Here is a 23,843-nt window from a genome sequence, read left to right on the forward strand (position 1 = left end):
GTTTAAAACAAATTTCTTCAACAATTTAACACAACAAAAATATAAATAAAATTGTAATCATAAAACACCATTTGGCAAGTGAGTGTGATTCTTTCAATGAGGTATGTGAGGTGAATTTTCTCCACTGGTACAGGATGAAGCTAAATAAATAACAGCTGATACCAGTTTATTATGAATTAGTTATAAATTGTGACTTTGTTTTAAAATGTGATGGTTTCATAAACTGTATTACTATTTAACAGCACAGTCAGGTTCTGTGCATCCATACAAAAGTTCAGACCGTTTCAGTTAGTAACACAATTAGATTAGCCTTTGGAATTATATGACTCGATTATGTAAAAGATTCAGGTTTCCAGAAGGCACTGCATTTAAATGGATGCATTAGGAAATCCTAATGTAAATTGTTTACAATATTTTTTTTTTTTATGAATATCTTGTATCCCATACTAGGTTCCAGAATAGGCTATACCTGGTATGAAACGCATTACAAAATAATTCCATATCCCCCCCAATGATCTCACACACACACAGTGTGAATCTCCCCCTTCTTTAGTATTACAAAGGATTACACTGAATCTTAACAGGAATTACCTGAATCAAATTAGAGTGGCACAGCCCCCTAATCCCAGCCGTCTGTCTGTCAGGAAGCAGATAGGACCAGTTGACCGCATTGCTTTTCTTGTTTTGCTATCAACACAACAAGTCAGCTAATTTGTTTAACAAGAAATAAGCCTGTTAGAACCACAAAGCCCTAATCTTGAGGAATATTTCTGGCTACTTTTTTTAAATTGCCCAGAAGGGCAGGATGGAGGAAATCTTCCTTCTGAAAACCGAGGGGGTCAAAAAGAAGATTCTTCATGGAGGACAGGGAGATATCCCAAAATTTCCAAATGGGACGCGGGTAAGAGGATGTGGATGCATTAGTTCCAGGCTTTAAGCTGTTTCGTACTTCCAGTGCTTATTACAGTATTTCTTTTGCAGAGAAAAAAAAAACAATAGTTGACCCATTTTGCAGGGAAAGCTTTTCTTAATGATTTGGTATGCTGAGAAATAGTGTGGCTATTAATAATTGTCTAGTTAATTAATGCTTATGAGTTTTTATGGCTCCCTCCAGCACAACCTCTTGATTAACTGCCCACAGAAGGCAATCTATTTATCATCGAGATAACTTTTATAGAATTTTTGTTGTTGTTGTTATTTAATATCTGTAAATAGCCTTGGGAATACTATATTAAAAGACACTTTATAAAATTTACAAATCTGTATCTTGTATTGTGACATTTTTAATTCCTTGTGAATGCGTGGGTCCACTTTTTGCTCAATTAAAACTACAGTACTGTCTTTTATAACTTATTTTTTTCATTGCATGTGTTGAACCATCTTAATCATAAAATGACATCAGAGAGGACGGCTACTGAACAAAAATCAATGTTATGGACATTAGTGAGCATCAAGGACCCAGAGCAGCAGGAGAAAAATCTTCTGCTTTCTGCTTTTTTCAAGTTTGTCACACAGTACCTATATCAGGCCTAAACTAGGCAAGATAAGCCAGCTGGTACTGCAGGCATTTCTAAAAAATAATAAAGCAATAGCTAATGCAGCAATAAAAAATGATATATCAGGATTAAAGCATTAAATAAGGTAATATGGTAATGCTCTATTTGGTCTCTTCCATATATATATATACAGTATATTAACCCTTGGTCTATCTCTGCAGGTGAAATTCCACTTCCAGACCCTGAAATGCGGTTTTGAGCGGACAGTGATCGATGACAGCCGCAAGGGCGGGGTCCCCATGGAGATCATTGTGGGGAAGATGTTTAAGATGGAGATCTGGGAGCCCCTCCTCACTTCCATGAGAATTGGAGAAGTGGCTGAGTTCTGGTGTGACAGCGTGGTGAGTTACAGCTCCTACAGTTGTCTTCACTTAAATGTGCTATGACACAACAACAATACACAAGCACGCCTTTACAGCAGAGCTATATCAAACTCCCCCTGCATGTAAGCTGGTAACTGCCATGACGCAGGCATTTTGGAAAAGTTAATACCCTGGTCTGGTAATATTCCCTTCAGTTACACCCTGAAATAGCCATATGTATTGGCGCTACATGATGGAAAATGTATAATAATGGCTGTCTCCCTCCCAGCACACAGGGCTCTACCCAATGGTCTCGAAGGGTATTCGTAAGGTCGCGATGGGGATTGACCCCCTGGAAGGGCAGAAGCACATGTGTGGGATGGGGAACATGTTTGACTATCACTCCATGGGTTATGAGGACCTGGACGAGCTGATGAAAGAGCCACAGGCACTGATCTTCATCATGGAGCTGGTCCAGGTAAGAAAGAAACCATACCGATTATACTGTGAGCTAAGATTTGTCAAGACATTCGCAAAACCTTGTCAAAAATATCTTGCCATGTAATCAAATTAATCCGCTCTCATAAATGGTCTACCTGCAAAGTTTAATTTCCCTGCCGCACTTACTTTTTTCCCAATATATCCCTGAAACTGGTCCGGTCAAGCGACTGACTGCCTGGAACCAATTAACAGATATGTCAAGATTAAAGTGTGAGCCCACTATGGCATTCGATTTAGCTAATTGTCCATTTAAATCGATAACTTAAACGGCTGCTAATTGGAACTCTGTCAGTTCACTTCTTCACTCAAGCTCAAGGCCAGGTAAGGCAGATAGAGAGAAAAATGATCTCAACGATGGAGCAACAGAACCCAGAGCCATGCACAATGATTGCAAACATAGGGGCATGGTAAAAAAAAAAATGTGAATGACATTTTAAGCTTCTTACTGTACTCTTCAAAGAGCCAGTGGGTATTAATATTATTATCCAAAGTGACTTACAGAGACCAGAGGGTGAACTATGCATCAACAAGTGTTGCTGCAGAGTCACTTACAATAGGACCTCAGTTTTACGTCTCATCCGAAAGATATAAAGTGGTTTACGGTATCATGTTACAGTCGGACCCTGGTGTTGATGTACCAAGCTGCACACCACTCTGACTGCCTCTCCCCTAGGTGGACGATCCTTTCTCATACAAGCGAGATTCCTGGGCGATGAGTAAGGATGAGAAGCTGAAGGTGGTTCCCGTCCTGCACGGGGAGGGAAACAGTCTGGTGAAGCAGGGCTGCTACCGGGCAGCTTCAGAGCGATACCAGGAGGCCGTCATCTGTCTGAGGAACGTCCAGGCCAAGGTGAGTGGGCGGCACCTTGCGTTGGTGTCTTCAGTCATCGCAGCTGGTTTTTTGCAGCTAAATAATTTATTTTTTACGAGGTTGTGCTGCGCTTGTCCTTTAGCAACAGCTCAGTGCCACAACTCAGTACACCCAGTTTAAAAATAGGAGTCTGATGAGATCAGGGAGTAAAGGCTTTATGAACACATCTGTATAGAGTTTGATTGCTTGCTATTGTGGTCCTGGTAACAGTAGCAGTCCAACCTAACAAAGGTTAATGCCTCTTGACATACACAGTACAATTACATTCTAGATGGAGCTTTTCAGCCTGAAGTCTCTACAGCTCGAGTCAGGCCCTTGCTATCAAAACCACCCCATGGGTGGCCTTGAATGTTAAATGCCGGGAGTGCTCGTCTGATTAATGTGGGTTGCTTGCAGGAGAATCCTGGGCACGAAGACTGGGTGAAGCTGGAAAATCTAATCACCCCCCTGGTTTTGAATTACTGCCAGTGCATGCTGGAGCTGGAGGAGTACTACGAGGTCCTGGAGCACACCAATGAGCTGATCAGCAAGCACAAAGGTACACAGTCACAGTGCAAACCGCATTGCATTTTCGCGGCAGGTTAACTGCATTTGAATGGTTTTATAGCGATCTTAGATTACAAGGTACAGTGTAGATAGAGTCTAACTACACTACTGTCATTTGAACCAATTTGTTGCATTGATACTGTAGTTAAGCTGCCATTGGTTTTCATGTGGGGCTGCTGACACACAACTCTTCTGTCAGGACGTACTGTTCATATTGAAGTAAACAATGCATCATAGTTTTCCCTTGCATACCTTTTTATGAATGGTTTTGAGTTCTCCAATGTTGAATTTTTTTTTTCTCTGTTGATCTAACTGGATTCCATCTTGCTTGTAGACCTGTGTATTTTTGCTCTGTTTGACAGTAAATGACAAAGATTCTTTTTTTTTTGTTGAAGATGTCTAGTAAAAATGTTTCAGGTTAGTATTTCTAAATGTATTATGACAAACTGTGTTATAAGTAGGATAAGATAAACCCTGACTTCCGACAACATATTCAAATAAACCCTGAAAAAGCCTGATACTAACAGCAGAATTAAACTTAAAATATGTGTATACCATATAACAAAAGAAATCATCCCTACCATAATTCCCAACACGCAAATATATACATATATTTTTTAGTCAATTTTCGTTCTCACTTCTGCTTTCCCTCTCCAGACAATGTGAAGGCCTATTACAAGCGTGCGAAGGCTCACGCGGCGGTGTGGAATGAGGTCGAGGCACGGCAGGACTTCCTCACTGCTGCCAACCTGGACCCATCACTGGCCCCTGCTGTGCGCAAGGAGCTGAGATTGCTGGAGGAGAGAATGAGGACCAAGTACAGCGAGGAGAAGAAGACCTACTGGGGCATCTTGGAGGATAAAGGAGGGGAGACCAGAGAGAGAGAGAGCCAGAGGAACATGGAGGACAGCAGTGCGGCCGATTCAAAAAGGGACACCAATGAGAAAACAGAGGCGGACGAAGAGCCGGCGCCGAGGACCTATCAGACCGCAAGTAAAGAAGGGAAGGGCAAGGAGCAGATGCTCAGGCTGGTTCCCTTTCTGAACAACGAGGGGAACTATCTGCTGACAGAGCAACGTTACAGGGAGGCTTCAGAAAAGTACCAAGAGGCCATCGTCTATCTGAAGACCGTTCAGGCTAGGGTAAGCCTAGAAATCTTGACTTGAGGTCAGAACATAGATTTTGAAACAAGTTAGGGGGTAGCAGTCAATAAAATATACCCATAAAGGGGGAAATAACACTGGCTTTGTGTTTTGTGCAGGAGAAGCATGATGAGGAGGACTCAGCGTCGCTGGAGAATCTCCTCTGCCCCATAGTGCTGAATTACTGCCAGTGCATGCTGAAGCTGAAAGAGTACAATGAAGTCCTGGAACACACCACTGAGCTGATCAGCAAGCACAAAGGTACACAGCTTACTGCTTCTGTAAACCTGGAATGAATTGGTGGCTGAGAATCCTACTGATCTAAAATACTATTCCTAGTATGATGGCAAGCACTGAGTTTAATTATAACCTGAATGGAATTCACAGCAAGTCTTTTCCTCTTATCTCAATTGCTCAGAGAGCTTCTGTGGATTTGGGTTCAGGCTTTCTCTCTAATTCACCCTTCTCTTTATTTCTGTGTCTCTTCCTCATCCAGTATACTTCTCTAGAGTTAAATGGCCTGTAATATTTTGGACGGGAACCAGTATATTATTATTGTTATTTTTTAATTTGCTTTCCCTCTCTCTCCCTCAGACAACGTGAAGGCCTATTACAAGCGTGGAAAAGCTCACGCCGCATTGTTCAATGATAAAGAGGCGCGGAAGGATTTCCTGACAGTCTGTAAGCTGGACCCCATGTTTGGCCCCACCGTGCGGAAAGATCTGAAAATCATGGGGGAAGCGATGAGAGCCAAGCTCAGCAACCAGATGAAAAGCTACTGGGGTGGGGTCAAGGAGAGACACGAGCAAAGAGGAGAGACCAAGGGAGCAGAGAGACAGAGGGATATAGAAGGGGAGGGGGGCGTCAAAGAGAAAGGAAAAAATTTGAAAGAGGAGAATGGTGTGAATAGAGGGATAGGTACAAAGAAGACTGGTGAGAGTACATCAGTAGAGAACAATGGTAACAGAGCTGCAGAAACTGTGAGGAGCCATGACAACACAGGAGCAGTAACAGAAGAGAACAATGAGACTACAACAGTCACAAGTAAAGATGCAACCAATAAAAATGTAGAGGCAGGTATAGTTGAGACGAATGAGATCACAGGGACAGGTATAGCTGAATCTAAAGAGACCAATGACAATACAAGTAAAGAGTGGACCAATGAGATTACAAGGGCAGACATGGAGGTTGCTGATACAAACACATATACAGGTATAAAGAAAGAAAAGGAAGCCAGTGAGAATAATGCAGCAGTCACAGGTAAGGAGTGGACCAGTGAGAATGCCAGGGCAGGTATAGATGAGTCCGAAGATACAGGTGAGTTTACAGATGAGAACATAGCAGCAGCAACAGAGCAGTCAAATGGAACCAATCAGAATAAAGAAGCAGGTAAATCAGTGACCAATGAGAATATCGGACAGGGCATTTCTGCAGAACATATTGACGTTGCTATTAAGGGAGCCAAATAGAATGCTAGCCAATCAGAGTACAGTGCAGGTGTAAGGCCCACATCAATTGATTTAATGTAAAGGTGTTCTGTACCAGTGTTGATGACGTGCAGTGCTGTACGTTGCTGATAAACTGCAAACAGAACCGAAACTTGCCAATAAAAAAAGACACACAAGCAGGTAATTATAACAAATACAAATTTATTTCTGTACACAATATAAGTAGAAAGCAAGCCAGTACCCCATTAATTAAAAGGTTAGCTTTTCACTCGTCGTTTTATACAAATTTCAACAAAAACTATTACAGAAGCCCATATGTACTGTATGTTTTCTCTTTAGATGTCAAGTAAAATGGTTTGTGGCTGTGAGATAAAGGGGTTGTGTTAGGGGGAGGCGATGGAGTTCCACCAGCAGTGACTGTGAGCGATGTCTAGGTTAGGATCTAGTTGGAAAAATAATCTAGTTTGTTGCTGGTTGGAAAATAATTTGACAGCCCATTGAAATAAAAAAAAGTCAAATATAACTGCATTTATCATTAAAGGCTGGCACATACAGTATGTTTTTTTTTTTTTTTAAAGGTGGCACTGCAAGATATGGTTTTCAATTGGGTACAGTTATTAGCATCCTGTTACGTTGCCAGACAAACATCCTCTCACTCATTTAACGATACCTCCTTAAATCCCTTCCTGTGATCACCCATGTATCTCAGGAGTGTAACCAGAAAACACACACATATATATGGAACCACAGAGCAGGGAAATCTTGAATTCATCGTATCCACTGCTTGGCATTAAAATGGTCACAATAATACATGAACAAATGATACATTTAATGAAATGAAATTAAATAAATAAGCATGAAAAGGGTAAAAGTGTGTCAAATACTTGTCATTTTGTTTCACTGTGCTTACTTCAGTTCAGATTAAGAGAAGAACATTTTTAGTGTGGGTCTAAAATGAAGTTCCCATGTAAACACTGTTGCTGTCCCTATAGCGACACCACTTTCTGTTAACGGGTCTATTTGATCAATCTGTACTCTACTGTGATAAGCCGCCATTGGGTTTTTTTTAAGCATTTTACAGCACTGGAGAAATCACCCTATATTGTACCCACCAACTATCTGTGGTTATCCTGTGATTACCACTAACAATAAGAGCTCCCCAGTGCTGTAAAATGCTCTAGTAAAATCTAACTACGTCTCATCCTGGTTATTTTTTTAAAAGGCAGCACAAGGCTCGTCCCAGTATTGAATACTGCACAGTCATAATCTGGAAATGTACAAACTAGTAAATCTGTCCTTTTATGGGTACTGTTTGTGATCATTTCCAACACTCTCTCAATAAACGCATACTAAAATTTGGTTCATTTGCCCATGTGTTCATGACAGTTTTACATTTGGCGGGTTAGGGAAGGTGTTTGGGCTCCTATATTCCTGCTCCACAACTCCTCAGTCTAGCATCACCTCACGCGAAACAAGACTGGCACCTTAAACCCAAGGATCTCGAAAATCTCAACAGTTCTACTGCACATTCCACCCACCTTCCAGCCCCCTCTACTTTCATTTCATGACTGCATGAACCATCCACCAACAAATATTTATAAACCACTCAAGAAACCTTTCTCTAACCCAGTACAGTACTACATACCAAGCTCACAACTAATGCACCTGACCCAGCTTGGTCTGATTTAAACTATAGCCATTTATTGTATAGTTATTGGAACCTCTCAGTAAAAATACTGCATTATATGATAATGAACACCTGCAAAAAGTTTAATTAACTTATTCATATTATGGGGCAGCAGTGTGGAGTAGTGGTTAGGGCTCTGGACTCTTGACCGGAGGGTTGTGGGTTCAATCCCCAGTGGGGGACACTGCTGTTGTACCCTTGAGCAAGGTACTTTACCTAGATTGCTCCAGTAAAAACCCAACTGTAAAAATGGGAAATTGTATGTAAAATAATGTAATATCTGTATAATGTGAAATAATGTATAATGTGATATCTTGTAACAATTGTAAGTCGCCCTGGATAAGGGCGTCTGCTAAGAAATAAATAATAATAATAATAATAATAATTATTGAGACTTCAACATACCCCTTAGCTGTATAGTTCACAGTCGATGTTTGCAGCATATTAGTATAGATTATCATAACATACATTTGATTATCATACAATTAGTTTTCTCAAAGTTTTGCTATCACCTGTCTATTTGTACCCTTTTCATTACAAATATGCAACTTCTAATTGATGAACACAGCCACTCCAGCTTACCTAGCTTTTTTCTTTCATTTTTTTTAACCATCTTGTTTTTAGGTGGTCCTGGACATCAACTAGTTTTGTTTTTAATCTGGCAGTTTCAGATTATCAGTCCCACTGTGTGACTCCCTGTAATTAATATATTGCCTTCTCTGATTTCTCATGACTAAGGCTGTATTTTCACGGTTATTAAGGATTTCACAATATGTAGTTCCCTCGTGAAAATTCAAATTTCTGAAATGTGTAAAACGTACATATTTTTTATCACTTAAATAAATACAGCAAACATTTGCCTTATGGACGCACTACTCGTTACACTATTTAGGAACCTGGCTGTCGGTTTAGTTTGCATCCGGTAAATGATTGAACATACTGCATCAAGCAGCACCATTTCTGTAAAATCAACGAAATGGACACCAGTTGCATCAAAGATCGGAAATAATTCTGTTAAAGATCGCTCTGTCTAGTTCAAGAACGGGACAATTCCCGCCTCTGTTGCGATTTTTACATTTATTTATTTTCAAGTAAGCATTTAATTATTTAGAAACATTTGTTGTATAATAATGCTATTTTTTCTGCTTTAATAAATATTATGTTTAATTGTGAAACATCTTGAAATACCTATTTTAAGACCGTGAAATAAGCCATTTTTGTACCGTAAAAAAATACAGCCCTATGACTGTCCGAATATAGCCTTTATTTTAATAATTGAATACCCCACTTAAGTTTCAGTAGCAGCACTTTTATCTGTCAGCAGCTGAATGTTCTGCCACAATATAACTGTTAATGGAGTTTGAATTAATACTGTGTATAAACAAATTATCCCCTTCAAAAGAGTTGTAAAAAAAGCCTTGAAATGCCAGCCCAAATGAGCATGTCATACAAAATGATTTGACCTGGAATGATAAAGCTTTGTTGGAAACCATGACAACCAAAGAAGATGTCAACACATCAGGAGTTCAATAACTTGGTTTTCTTCAGAGCCATGTTTTTAAGACATCAGTAAGTACTATTTAATAACGTGACCTCTACAAGGTGATACTGTATTGTATAAAATAACACAAACACTTCGGGACTACACACATAAAGGATTTGGCTCGTGGGTGTTCAGCTCATGTTTATAAATGATTTGGTTCATTGATGTCAGCACAATCCCACTGAGTAAACAGCCTCCGTTATTGAATCTCGCTTGCAGCTATGTATTATGCTGTTTGTCATGGTCAGTGAGTGTGAGTCTGTGCGTGTGTGTTTCTAAAATGGGCTTGACATAAAAGCCAACTAGGAATGCTAGAATCAGGCTCAAACACTTCAGAACTCCAATAGAAAAACCCCTCTCCCAAACACCGGGGGGGGGGGGGGGGATGCACTTGGGAGTCATTGGTTTTAAGAACCAGTATACATCCTTTGCATCTTTTAGCCCTGTCGTTTAGGTCTGCGTGCCTTTGTTCAATAGCCAGGAGGTTTAGGGATGGAGGTCTTTGCGTGTGCGTGCTGGTGGGAGCTGCGGTTTGTAGATAAGGATGACTCTTGGTGGGAGCTGTGTTTTGTAGATAAGGATGACTCTTGGTGGGAGCTGTGTTTTGTAGATAAGGATGACTCTTGGTGGGAGCTGTGTTTTGTAGATAAGGATGACTCTTGGTGGAAGCTGTGTTTTGTAGATAAGGATGACTCTTGGTGGGAGCTGTGTTTTGTAGATAAGGATGACTCTTGGTGGGAGCTGTGTTTTGTAGATAAGGATGACACTTGGTGGAAGCTGTGTTTTGTAGATAAGGATGACTCTTGGTGGGAGCTGTGTTTTGTAGATAAGGATGACTCTTGGTGGGAGCTGTGTTTTGTAGATAAGGATGATTCTTGGTGGGAGCTGTATTTTGGAGATAAGGATGACTCTTGGTGGGAGCTGTGTTTTGTAGATAAGGATGACTCTTGGTGGGAGCTGTGTTTTGTAGATAAGGATGACTCTTGGTGGAAGCTGTGTTTTGTAGATAAGGATGACTCTTGGTGGGAGCTGTGTTTTGTAGATAAGGATGACTCTTGGTGGGAGCTGTGTTTTGTAGATAAGGATGATTCTTGGTGGGAACTGTGTTTTGTAGATAAGGATCTCTTGGTGGGAGCTGTGTTTTGTAGATAAGGATGACTCTTGGTGGGAGCTGTGTTTTGTAGATAAGGATCTCTTGGTGGGAGCTGTGTTTTGTAGATAAGGATGATTCTTGGTGGGAGCTGTGTTTTGTAGATAAGGATGATTCTTGGTAGGAGCTGTATTTTGGAGATAAGGATGACTCTTGGTGGGAGCTGTGTTTTGTAGATAAGGATGACTCTTGGTGGGAGCTGTGTTTTGTAGATAAGGATGACTCTGAACTGGATCCCAGTTAAATAGAAGCTGAGCAGGCAGGACACAGCTGCTCTTTAGATAAGCGATGTTGTACCTAAACCAAAAAAAAAAAAAAGACATCCGCTTGAGACAATAGGACCAAATCACAAAGCTTTCTCAAGTGAAGAATTTAAAGACACTAACGAATTATTCTTGTTTTTTTAGACACTGTATAATTGTTTCTTGTTGCTTAGGCTTTGTATCATTTTCTGCTTCAGTCACCACATCCCAGTGACGTTTTGTTTTAGTGTATCCATTAACCTGCTGCCCCTGTGTATATTTATTACATCCACTAGGGGCAGAGCGTTTCTGTCTACAACAGTTTATATACATTTTAGACCATTTGTAATCAATCAAAACATACATTAAGTAAATGGTTATGTAAATGAGTTCCTCTCAGTGCGTTTTCTCCTAGTGAATTTTCCGTTTGGTTTCTTTTAATGAGTGTAATACTCACCACTGTCCGGAGGGAATACGTTCCTCAGCTGTTCAATCACCTCCTCCAGTCGCATGACTGAGTCCTGGGGCTCCTGGCCGTCATCTGCAGTCACATTAAAATATATATATCTATATCAGACTGACTTTCTGACCTTTTCATTCCTTGTCTTTGAAAACAATAACTTAATCACTCACTTTCTGTGCTTAATAGATGCTGTGTCTAGTTTAAGAGTGGGGGACTGGTACACATTTTAATGTACTTGAAACCAAGCTGATACATCAAAAAACCTTTCAAATGGAAACTCAACGGACAAGAACAAAGCCTAGTTTTTAATATAATGTCAAACTCAGTGGTGTAGTGCTATATTTAGAAGCGAGGGGTCGCTATTATTAACTCTTCCAATTATTACATCTACCAGTAATTGTAAAACGCTGACACCTTAGCACAGCATTAATACAGGTTCCCTTCACCTCTCTACATTATTCACACCTGTTGTTCCAGACCAGGCATTCTATATTCAAACTTCTTCATTATTTATCTCTCAAGGGTTTCTTACGGTTATTGTATGCTTTGCTTATTTGTATGGGTTATGCACATGTATATCTCCATATATTAATAGGAGCAAAACAGTTCAATATTCTGCACGTGAAGTATGGAAACGGTGCTCTCCCTGCCCAAGAGAAGGGAGGGGGGGGGGGGGGCGGTGCTCCCCTGCGACCCCCCAGCACTACACCCCTGTTCAAACTCATTGCTATGCAATCTTGTGATTTCATTAAGTTAACCTTTATTTCAGCCTTGCAAAACAAGCCAGCATTCTCACATCTTCTGCAACTGAAGTTCCGTGACCTTTCTGCATGATATATTCTCATCTTTAAGAGCACTTTGGCAAGATCAAAAGAACTGCTTATTGCCCCTTTATAGCTGTCTGATTCTTCAATTTTATCCTGAGACAAGCCATGAAATCTGTCTACTACTTTACCACAAAAGCCAACCCATCTGTTATTGGTGACCCAGAAAGAATGCATTTCAGCAAAGCACTCTTTTGAAGCACTGTGAGATAAAAGCTAATGTAAAGCGCTCCGCTAATACCCAACAACCTGGCTCAGAACACTGCAAAGTGCACTTACTGTAAAAACATCTAACAGACAACAGTAACATTTCTGGCTAATATCACTTTCCTGTTGCACTAGAACACGGCCGGTCGAAAATAATGGTCAAGAAACAGACAACGTTGCTCAGTGAGATGTAAAGTTGCAAGCAGCATGCTTCAGTTTGGCATAACACAGCTTGATATTCTGTGTTCAGAGTTTTCCTTGACAGAATTAAATACTTTTTGCCTGTTTGACAGAACTGTGGTTTAATGTATGAATCTGATTGTACTCTTGACGACTGAGTGATTGAGAAGCCTGCTCTCCCGAGCAGTGGTACTGTGGTTACCCAATCAACTTGCTGCATCCTATGACAACAATAGAGTTATTTGGAGACACTACACAGACGCTCTGAGCAGATGTTCTGCTCTCTGGTATCATTGATACGGGATGGCAGGAGATCTGCAGGGTGGAGACACCCAAGCAGCAGAATATAACATTATAATAATGTTCTCTTGTGTTATTCAATGGCTACAGCGCCCACCCTTACCTGCGACCTCTGTATCTGGGGTCTCCCTGGACTGATCCTCCCTCTGGCTGTCCCTGGACTGCTGTGAAGAGGAGACTGAGGACGCTGCTGATTCATTCGCTTCGGATTCCTCTTTAGGCTGCAGTATCGCAGAACAAAACATTTTTGTCATTAGTACTTGACTGCAACTGCCTCAATGATGTATTAATATAATCCAAATACGAGTGCTCTAGAGTAGCTCTGTTAATTGCAATTTAATTGTCAGCTTCACTCACTGTTTCCTTTCTTCTAACATTTAATGGATTTGGGCCCTTTAGCACAATTCAATTAACCTTTTTTTCAAGGGACATCATGTTCAATGCGATAAATGGAGAGAATGTGGAGCAGTGCTGTGCAGCAATGGCTTTCTGCTGTGAACTGAATGTGTACATCCTTGTTTTTCAGTGCACATAATACAGCCTCCAAGACTTTTAACTGTTTGGAACTCGTTGAAACAAAACCTGGACCATTTGGGGGTATTTCTGGACCAAGGTTGCTACAGCGTTTAAACTGAATTATCATCAATGGTTTGTTAATCAAATCAAAATAAATATTGCTATGCATTTCTAAAACACGTTTACCAGAAAAATAAAAAAAAGATGCATCCTGAAATCTGAGTAAAACTAATAAACGTACTATATTAGTCTTGTAGACTAACAAGTGCTATTTTCAATGTATTTGGGTTTTGTATCGCTTGGGGGTATTTGATAAAAAGCATGCCTAGCAGCGCTGCACTGCAGTTACTGATAATAGCTTTCAGTCCTTTATTTCTTGTTTGTCGTTCCGGGCCCCTGTGGCCCCTCGTACCTGCAGCAGCAGCTCTCGGAGCCGGTTCAGCTGGGATTCCAGCTGTTTGTTGTGGTCCTCCAGGATCTGCATGCGCGTCTCCAGGCGGCTCTTGTGCTGCCTCAGGATACGGGCCTCAGCCAGCAGCTCGTCGTCACAGAGACCCATCGGGGAGCCAGGAGCCCCCTCAGCCAGCTGAGGAGAGGCAGCCGCCTCCTCATGCTGCCACTTCAACCGTCGGTACTCCCCCTGCAGGATCCTGCCGCAGCAGCACACACACACACACACACACACACATACCCTTTGGCAAGTGTTGATAGTAAGATGTGCTTGAATACTTGTCATACTAATCTTCATGTTGTATGTTTCACTTTTTTATAACATTATTTATTTTTGGACATAGCTGGAAAATAATAATTTATTTTGCCTTTGACCAATTTCGATTATTATCTTTATCTACAAAACACAGCTCACACCAAGAGTTACAATTTTATGGCATGCATCGTCGGGTTAAAACTAACATTACATGGTAATATGCTTTACTAAATATTAAAAAAAAAGTTTTTAGAATAAATAATTCTCAGTTATCTTTAAAAAATAAAAAACAGTGATTGTTTTACAGTAACAAAGACATAACAAACTAAGCATTCTTGCTACCTAGTATTAACACCATTAAATATATGCCTTACTTAATAAATCATTTTATCGAATTAATGTATTTAAACATTTAATTAATTAGACAATTAAATTATGAATTAATTCATTAGTGGTCCGAAATGCAATCTACCATTTACTTCTAAATCAAGCCTTATATGTGTAAACGAGCGACCCAAATAGACCCAACCTACAAGCCAGTAAATCTTTACTGTGTTTTCTTAAGCAGTCCCTGTGATCGGTTCGGGTTTACATGTTCGGGTGTCTCACCTGTTCTCGTTCTCCAGACGGGCCAGGATCCTCTCCAGCTCATCCTTGTCCTCACAGTTGAAGTTGCCCAGGAGGTGCCCGGCTCCGAACTGCTGCCCTGTGAGTGAGTCCTGCTCCAGGGTGGGGCTCGAGTGCCGCAGCAGGTACTGGTCCTCGTCGCTGTGGACAGCACCCCATGCAGAAAGGGGGTCAGACAGGGAGTGTGATGCACCGAGAAGGATACACGGTTGGTGTAATGTAATGTTCTCTTACCGAGACACATACAAGATTTCTCTATAAAGACTACACATAAATAAATGAGGTTCCTAATACCTAATACGTACCTAAAGGACATATTTTGACCTAAAGAAAGATTACCTTGAGTGAAGTGTGTGAAGAACTACTAGGAAGGTACTTCAGCCTCATAAACACAAAGTAGGTTGTAGTGACTGAGGATTGGATCCATTTCAGAGGCTTGACCTTTATGTGCTGCTTTAACCCTTTGCTGGCCAGTGTCCAATATATTAGACATTGAGAAATAGGCATTAAATAGGTATGGGAGCATAAAGTAAAGGGTTAAAAGAGTCTGGCTCCATCAGATAAACTACTTGACTCTGTCAGCTATTGCAGAGAGACAATTACAGGTGTTCAATTCAAAGACTGCAAGGACTTGTTGAAGACTATTTCAATGCCACGAGGATTGTTATAAGATAACTGGAATCTCTGCCACTGCTATGAGGGTAAGGCTTTCAGTGAATCAATACTGTCGATCATAAACCATACTGCACGCATCAGATCAGTAATAATGCAAGCCTGCAGCATACCCTGTTCTCAGCACTGCTACAGGTTTACAATACAATCAAATACAGTGAAGCACAACTTCTAGATATAAAATGCTTGTGATCGGAGACGAGAGAATGGAATTTAAAGCCCTGGCTAACACTCCTTTAATGCGCACCATCCTTTACTCCCACAGACATTTTTTACAAACAATTACAGAGTGTATGTGTTAATATGAGTATGTGCATGCATGTGAGTGTCAGCGAGACTGGGACACAGGAGGCATGTGGGCAGCAATGTGATCTATTTAACAGAGTGCATTGTCACTGGGGAAACACGATTCAGCATCCTGCTGCTACACTGATCATCGGATTAGCGTCACTGCATTTACTGGGAGTGAGCAGGACTCCTGCTCCAGTGAGTACCCTCCTCCAGTGCAGCTCTGCATTCAGCAAACCACCAAGCCCAGGCTCTCCCCGTCGCTCGTCACCCTCCCCTTTCTCATGTTGTACTCACAGGCTCTCATCAGGAGACAGGCTGTCTGTAAAGAAGGAGCAGTTCTGATTTTCCATCTCTGCAAGCCTATGGGGGGGAGAGAAAAGAGGTGTGATTCAAACCTGAGTTCAGAGCAAACTGGGGAGCAAGGATTGACCACTAAAAGCTAGGTGCTAATCCTTAGTGAGGTGCAAGAATAGAGATCATGTCTGAATCCAAACTCAATAGAGGGAGCAACACACTGTGCACTTAAAATGAATTACTGTTGAGACTTTGCATCTTCCATGGTAATTATTTTGTGCACAACAAGCTACATTCATTAAAAATAAATGCTTCTTGTGTGCCATTTTTCCTAATGCTTATTAGTGATCGTTATAGTACTGTGTAGGAACAGAATTATTTACAAGCAATCCTTTTAAAGCCCACGTGACAAACATTTCAGACCATATAATTAAATGAAAGATGTGTTTTTATTTTAAGTACTCCGAGGATCATAAATCATTTAAGAGGAATGATCTTAACAGACTTCAATGCTGAAAGAAAAGACCCCTGTTAAAATGGCAGTAATACTGTATGTATGTGAGTCCACTGTTCAGATAAAGTAATTTCAGGTAAACTAACAACAGAACAGTGCTCAACAAGCCCTTCAAATGCATTTAATGGACTAGTGCTGTTTTCTCTTGCGATGAAGACCGTCTCATGTGATTTCTCATATGCTATTACTTTGAGCAGTGGTAATAACAGCTAAAAACCTCCAATTACTCAGATTCATGCTTCTTGGCCTAAAGTACCTGCTGGCGAAGTGTTCGATCCTGGAGTGGGTGTCTGCATGGGGCAGCCTTGGCGAGGAGCTGGGGCTGGAGGGGAGATGCACAAGAGGAGTTATTAATCAGCATCTCTATCCAAACACATCCCTGGAGTCAGGATGATAAGTGTGTAGCAGATCCCCAAGGAGCTACACCCACAGCTTTGTGGAATCACTTTTGATCCCCTCAAGAACTAAGCACAGGGCTTATTTATCAGTTATTACCATTCACTCTAGGGCCCAGACATTTACAATGCATTTCCTGTGTTACAGAAACACAGTCTACCTTCATTGGCCAGCTTTAAACAAGAGGATTCAAGGTAAGGCTTGTTTTAACTTGACATTACACCTAAACTCCCACGCTATTCCCAAGTTAAGCTGTGCATGTCTGTTTCAATCCCAGTCACATGAACACAGGGGGGTTGAGTACAGGCTGAATTTCTCACATTATTGAATGTGAACATTGTTTGCAGGATTCATTATTCAATTTAAATTGTTTCGCCACCAAGCGCATTTATTGCGTCCTGTTTTTAATCAGCAGACGTGATAAAAGGAAGCCGCCACGATGTAAATGATAAAAGATGAGTTCTCTTCAATCACATATTGGAATCTTCCTTTTATTAAATGTAATAACTCTAGTAATTCAGGAGGTCAGGAAGACACAATGAATTGAAATTATGTTAATTGATGAGATTTTGCTCATGTTATGAATGAATATCCTTTCTTTGCACATCCCAAACAAAACCAGACACAAAACAAGGAGGTTGTTGGCTCTTTGACCGGCTGACCAATTAGATAAGTGCCGTGTGTTGGGGTTCTCCCTCCTCACAAACCTTAGTTTCTAAACTGCAGGGAAAAAAAGTACTTTTAGAACCTTTTTATATGATATTTCTTATTTTATTAAATTTGGAGGGGGGGGGGGGGGTATAGTCTGTACAATTCCATATAATATGGGATTTAAAAGACATGCGATAAATCCATTATGCAAACGCTCACTAGCTATGATTAACCCATTAAATGAATACGGAGAGCTGAAAACACAGAATGCATTTAGATTTCTAATGTTCATTTAATTATAAGCAGGTGTTTTTGACATGTACCCACACTATCCTAATTGAACTGTAAATAACGGTCAACAGTTGAAAGTACACTGAAAGACATTGACTCGTTGACCCCAGTGTTAGGGTGCAGAGGGACTCACGTTTCACTGCTCTCAGCCTCCAGCACAGACTGCACCGGGAGGTACCCTCTCTGAGGGTGCTTGCTGAAGTACTGCTTGGACCGGAACTTGTTCTTCAGAGTCTTGGCGAAGTCACGCATGTTCTCTCCAGAGGTTGTCTGCCAAGAATGGATACAAAGGTTTAGTGCTCCTGGTCTCCCGCAAGTAGCGGAAATACAATGCCTTACTATTAATGATCTGAATAAAAAATAATAATAATGTAATGCATATGACATAAAATGTATCTGTATAATGTGTTGCGTTATTGCAACAAATATTAGCCCAGGCCTTTGTAAATAATCCAATTGAACATTAAGCGTTGTCATTCGTGGAAGCTAGTAGGTAAGACAGGGTTCCTTACTGGGGTGTAGTACTCCATAATGGGGTAGTGCAGTTTTTTGCCTTTGGAGGTTCTTCCTGTGAGGAAGCAGGTCTGACAGATGTCCACGTTAAACTGCTTCAGACTGCGGTACCTGGGAGGGAGACGGAGCCGAAACGACAGCTAAGGTAACAGTAAAGAGAGAGAAGTTTGTGTGTGACGGATATAGGGAGAGAGGGGGAGAGAGACTGCGCCAAACTGCTGTTTTTCCTTTACACAGAAACCGGATTACATGATTTACGTTTGTTATAAGTGCCATGGCAATGCATAATGACCTGCCATGCCAATGAAGCTTATATAAATTGCAGTGAGAAAAGCAGCCATGCCAGTAAAGCTCTTCTGAACGACAGGTGAGAGAAAGACAGAGAGACAAGGACACAGAGAGATAGAGCAATTAGGAGAGATAGGAGGAGAAAGAAGGAAAGTGGGCAATACAAAATAACCAGGGTATCAGCTTTCCATTTAGAAAAATATCACATATTTTACAAACATCTTTCTATTAATTAACAGTCTTATTGATCTCTATAGAAATTGATCTCAAACATCTGGAGCAACATCTGAATAACAAGTGTTTTACTTCTATTTTCTAATGATTTTTCTAGTCCTGAAGAAAATAAAAAATAGCCACAAATTCATAAGCAATTCAAGTGGAACACCACAGGAACAGCAGCTAATGCAGTGGAATTAATATGAATGTGTAGCCATTATTTTAGCGTTGTCAAGCATTCAGCTTCCTTCAGCTCTGTTCTGCTTCATTTAATAAAAACTTGAATTAAATAAAGATCTGGGGAAAGCATGTGACTTGTGGACGTGGATACTTAGAGAGATGTTTGAACCCCCCCCCCCCCCCCAGTGCGTTGCTGTACCTGAAGCCCCTGATTGGACACTGCTTGCAGACGGAGCACTTGGCCTGGTGCTTGGCAGACTCAGCGACGGCCACACGGTGCAGCACTGGGAGCCACACCATGGACTGCGGCTCCAGACTCATCCACTCCAGGAAGTGTGAGACCTCCAGAGCAGGCTTTCCAGCTGCCTGAGGTGGGGATTGACAATGAGGAGGAAAGGACACGAGTAAGGAGCCTCTAGAGAGACACAGGATATTTAACGGGAGAAATCCTAATTAAATGCAGATTCAAAATTGTATTTCAAATTGATTTCCCATGGCACCCCCCCCAACGAGGAGAAATCTCATTTGTTGAATGCAAGTTAAACATTTAACAGATGCTCCACAAAATCACAGTGCTGACTGTTTAGATGCCAGGCTCCTCTTTGAAATAACCAAACAATGGAAGCAAACATGCTTATCTTAACCCTAGCAGCACCATAAAGAGACCAAATGATTATACTAGGATATACTGCAGAGGAAGCTTTAGCCTAGCGTTGGAAAAATTAGTTTATTCACCAGTTCAGCTCTCCACTCTTTTCTGTGCCTTTGCACCATTAACAAACTGCACTTTTCAGTGAGACCAGCTAGCATATGCAACTACTCTCCTTCGAGTCCCAGTTGAAAAGCTCCTTCTTTATACATGAGGTCAGGCTAAATTGACAATCAATATCCTCCAATTTGGCCTGGCCACATTATTACAGGGTTGCTCAATTCCCCTCCAGTCAGTTCAGCCTTATTCTCCCTCAGCTGGTTAGCCTGCCTGTTGGAGGAAGGCTATTTACTCATATTTGCATGTGACAGGGGAGCCCTCAATCCACCACAATCGTGAGTTTGGTGTACATGGGCTAGCTTGTTTTAAAACGGTGGGAGAGTAGAGGGGTGGCGCAGTGGTACTCACCACGCGGAAGCAGCTGCGAATGCTGGGCTCCACGTTGCTGCCCCCGAAGGCCGCCACCTCGCCCAGCTGCCGGGGGATCTGGATGGCCTCGTGGAGGAGGAGGCTAAGCTGCCGCTGGTCACACCCACCCCCAGGACCAGCCACCTGCTTGAAGAGATCTGCAGGGGAACAGGACCGCAGATATAGCTTCACAAGCGGGATCGCTGAGCTGGGAGGCTAGCTTTTAAGTCATGAAAATGTCCGATTTCAATTCCTCTTCATGCTCCTTGCCACAGTTCTAATCTTTGACCACTAGGTGTGCTGCGTACTATACAAAAATACCAAGTAAATGTAAATAATTTAAAACTAATTATTAAAAAAAAAAACTGCCAGACTTATATTGCACAAATGTTTGTCCAATATCGAACTACAATGACTATTTGAATAGTTAACAGAATGCTAGTTTATTTTTATTATTATTATAATTGAACTGGATGAATGTTCTTTTAGGGTTAAATGTACGCATCAAATGATATTTGGGAAACTTCTACATAATCTAGTTTAATGCTTTACAATGTAGGCGTCTGGCTTTCCAGCCAATCTGCCCTTCACGTCCATTGAGACCTAACCTATCAGACCCATCAATGCGCTTTCACACACTCTGCAAAAGAAAGGGATGTACTGAACAAAAAAGCTTTTAACAAAGATGTACCTTTTAGAATAAGAATTACATCAGGGGTATATGTAACGTAACCAACTGTAACTAACGGCTATGAAAATCTATGTATAATGATTAGAGTCAATTTAAGATACCGATTTAATAAAAGGGATATCAAGTTCTGTATAGGATTAGTCCTATAAAACAGATGGCTCTGTTTTAGTAATATCGGGCAATATGACCCTATCGCACACAGCTACTAAATGAATAGCACACAGCCACTAAATGATTGTTGCTTCAGAAACAGCACAATAAAGATTTGTGCCATGCAGCCATTCACTCCCACTGTGTCAGATATTTGGACTCCCGCACTAGTAAACGTAATAAAATACATATCATTTTTTAAATCTCTTTAAATAAAACAACACCAGTGGATTACATTTCTAGTATGGGTTATCTCTTTAAAAACAGGCTGCCATCGGCATTCTGTCATGAATAAATCATTTTCAGAAAATTCATATTCACTCACTCCCCTTTAACACAAACAAACACGTTTGTCATTGAAAAAGCCAAGAGATACCAGGCACCACTAGCAGTGGATATAATTGCATTCATGTTTAAAGCATAGCGTTCTGTTAGACTGCTGCAGATTGGTATTGGTGCCGACAAAGATCCAGCAATATTTGCTCAATTTCAGGTTTATCTGCAACATCTTACTCAGTGATGCATATATTATTGCTTGGCTTTCTTAGTATAATTGAATCCTTCTTCTAATTTCATTCAGAAAAGGATATGTTATTCATTATATAACCACAGACCGCCGTTCAGTCCATCTTTATTTGTCTCAATATATAAGCAGCACACTCATGTACTCACATTTATATTTCTCCTGCACATTGGAGTTACAAAGACAGACAAGTCCTGTCTTGAAAGACAAAACTCGCACCTTCCCATTGCGACCACTAGAGGGAGAGGGGGGATAAAATCTTTCAGTTCAAGCAGACAAAACATTTGGGAATTTTTGTAACAACAATTGGGTTATAAATGTTATAATCTTATATTTATAAGTTATAAATGGAAAAAAAATAACAAAACAAAACACGTGCCTCAGTCAACTGAAAATAAAACCAATTCAATTTATCCCTAGCATGACTGGCAGTATGATTGGCACCTGCTAGTGCACGATAATAGGAAAGTACAGCATATTCTTTTTTAAAGTGGCTCACACATTGTGCCTGGAGGTTGCTTTTCCACTTGTCATGTAACCACAGCAGTTTCAATGTATTATCATAATTCTAACTGATAATTCCGTGTTAGTAAAACCCTGAGACGCCCATCATACTAATACACTTGTGCGTTTAGTATTCTAACGCAGTGCCTCTTTCAGAAGAGATCAGTGCAGTTGGTTAGGAACAGAGCACTCAATCATCCAACAGACTGGTTCTGCTATCCTTCTTTAGGTATAAAACATATGAGAAGTAAATTGAAGAATTACTGCAACAGAGACTGCAGTGAAACACATGCGTTCAGATCGGTTTATTGATGTTGCTCTAGTGCAAATAAATGAGAAACAGAATGTTGTTTGAATGGACCTGCTTGACTGTGATTGAATACGATGAGTGCTGTCTGTTGTCGTGGCTCCTGATTTACAGAATAATACCAGCGTTTTGATCAGACGTACAGCCTAGTTCTGGATACCCTTTCTCAAAATCAATAAAAGCCATTAGGCCAAGTATTTATTAAGTTACACGTTTTTTCATCTTTTTTTCCCCTCACCTTTTAAATTCAATTTGAAATCTCCAATGTGAATGTCACCTCACTGCTGCAACCCTTTCTAGCAGCACTGAAGATGAACTGAGGAGACCTCCGTTCCTGCTGCCAAGCCAGTTGCCTCATTCCACATGCTGAAACTGCCCCTTATAAAAGTTTACCACAGTATCTTTGCACTGCATTTTTAAAGTTTTACCACGCCTCTTCTTTACCATGCTTTTACTGTGGTTTATTACACTTCGTTGTGCTTTTACTGTGGTAAACTTGTATAAGGGACAGTAAACCAAGTTACAAAATACTTGGAAGCGCAGGCCAGCGAAGTCTGAAGAAAGCTATCTCTGAACAATTTCCCTTCCACCAACCCAACGCAGCTCTATCTTTGGGTCTTCAAGTAAGCAAACAATTAGTAGGTGAGTGAGCGACCTGTCGTAGACGTTGAGCACCCAGTTGAGACACATGTCCACGCTGAGCGGGATGTTGACCAGGATCCCCCGCTCCTCCTCCAGCCGCTCGTACAGGCTGGTCAGGCAGTGAATGACCTCCACCACGTCCAGCAGGCGATCGCTCTGCTGCAGGTCGTGTTCCCGGAACACCTCCGAGGTGCTGCTCAAGGTCATCAGGTCCACTGCAGACATAGAGAGAGAGCGAGAGACGGACCGCTCCAATCAGCTCATTATAAAAAGTGGCACACTACAATAGAAGCAATAACTACAGGGTGCATTGCGTGTCTGAGGAGATTAAAAAAAAAAAAAAAAACATACAAAGCCGAGGAAAAACTATACGAGGAGACAAACACTTCGACCGGTGCCCCTTCATATGTGATAATAGAAAGCACCATAAAGAGTTTCTAGGTAGTACACTGAAGAAGGCACGACCCAAAAGATTGGTCTGTTTAGTTTTATCATTTTAGTTTAGAATTCCGAAGTTAAGGAGGTTTTTATATTAGCGAGGGAGACAGTACTGTACACTCAATGTGTGTCCTCTGGTTACAGCAGTGTTTTGATCTTTCCTTTTTTCAAAGTCCTGCATTTAAATATTTTTAAATGTCAGTTCTGCTCTGCTCCGAGTCCGACTTCCAAATCTGTCCTTCATCTCGGCGACAGGCTGCTGTTGCTCTGCTGTCAACAGGCCTCTGTGATGTTTGTTTATCCAAACTGACATGCTGTGTTATCGCTGGGTAACAGAAATGTAACACCAATGAA

General features: G+C 41.0%; 2 protein-coding genes across 4 annotated transcripts in view; one reads left to right on the forward strand and one right to left on the reverse strand.

Moving 5' to 3' along the window:
• Positions 1-143: 143 nt before the first annotated feature.
• On the forward strand, positions 144-6,554 carry LOC117412233 (RNA polymerase II-associated protein 3). Its single transcript, XM_058989339.1, has 8 exons — positions 144-901; positions 1,718-1,897; positions 2,148-2,336; positions 3,033-3,209; positions 3,627-3,768; positions 4,434-4,918; positions 5,038-5,179; positions 5,513-6,554. The coding sequence occupies exons 1-8, from the start codon at positions 806-808 to the stop codon at positions 6,385-6,387; spliced, it is 2,286 nt and encodes a 761-aa protein (XP_058845322.1). The 5' UTR covers positions 144-805; the 3' UTR covers positions 6,388-6,554.
• Positions 6,555-10,901: 4,347 nt separating this feature from the next.
• LOC117411758 (dystrophin-related protein 2-like) overlaps positions 10,902-23,843 on the reverse strand; it is a 55,691-nt gene continuing 42,749 nt past the window's right edge. For all 3 annotated transcript variants that reach the window (XM_034903151.2, XM_058989338.1, XM_034903152.2), the window contains 13 exons: positions 23,065-23,266; positions 21,748-21,833; positions 20,235-20,392; positions 19,317-19,483; positions 18,433-18,544; positions 18,054-18,190; positions 16,839-16,904; positions 16,069-16,134; positions 14,794-14,952; positions 13,891-14,128; positions 13,066-13,183; positions 11,446-11,529; positions 10,902-11,043 (listed from right to left, as the gene is read on the reverse strand). In XM_034903151.2, coding sequence (XP_034759042.1) covers positions 11,024-11,043; positions 11,446-11,529; positions 13,066-13,183; positions 13,891-14,128; positions 14,794-14,952; positions 16,069-16,134; positions 16,839-16,904; positions 18,054-18,190; positions 18,433-18,544; positions 19,317-19,483; positions 20,235-20,392; positions 21,748-21,833; positions 23,065-23,266 — 1,613 coding nt within the window. In that variant the 3' untranslated portion in view covers positions 10,902-11,023. The remainder of the gene's footprint in view (positions 11,044-11,445; positions 11,530-13,065; positions 13,184-13,890; positions 14,129-14,793; positions 14,953-16,068; positions 16,135-16,838; positions 16,905-18,053; positions 18,191-18,432; positions 18,545-19,316; positions 19,484-20,234; positions 20,393-21,747; positions 21,834-23,064; positions 23,267-23,843) is intronic.

This window comes from Acipenser ruthenus, chromosome 16, assembly GCF_902713425.1.
Source record: "Acipenser ruthenus chromosome 16, fAciRut3.2 maternal haplotype, whole genome shotgun sequence".
Taxonomy (NCBI): domain Eukaryota; kingdom Metazoa; phylum Chordata; class Actinopteri; order Acipenseriformes; family Acipenseridae; genus Acipenser; species Acipenser ruthenus.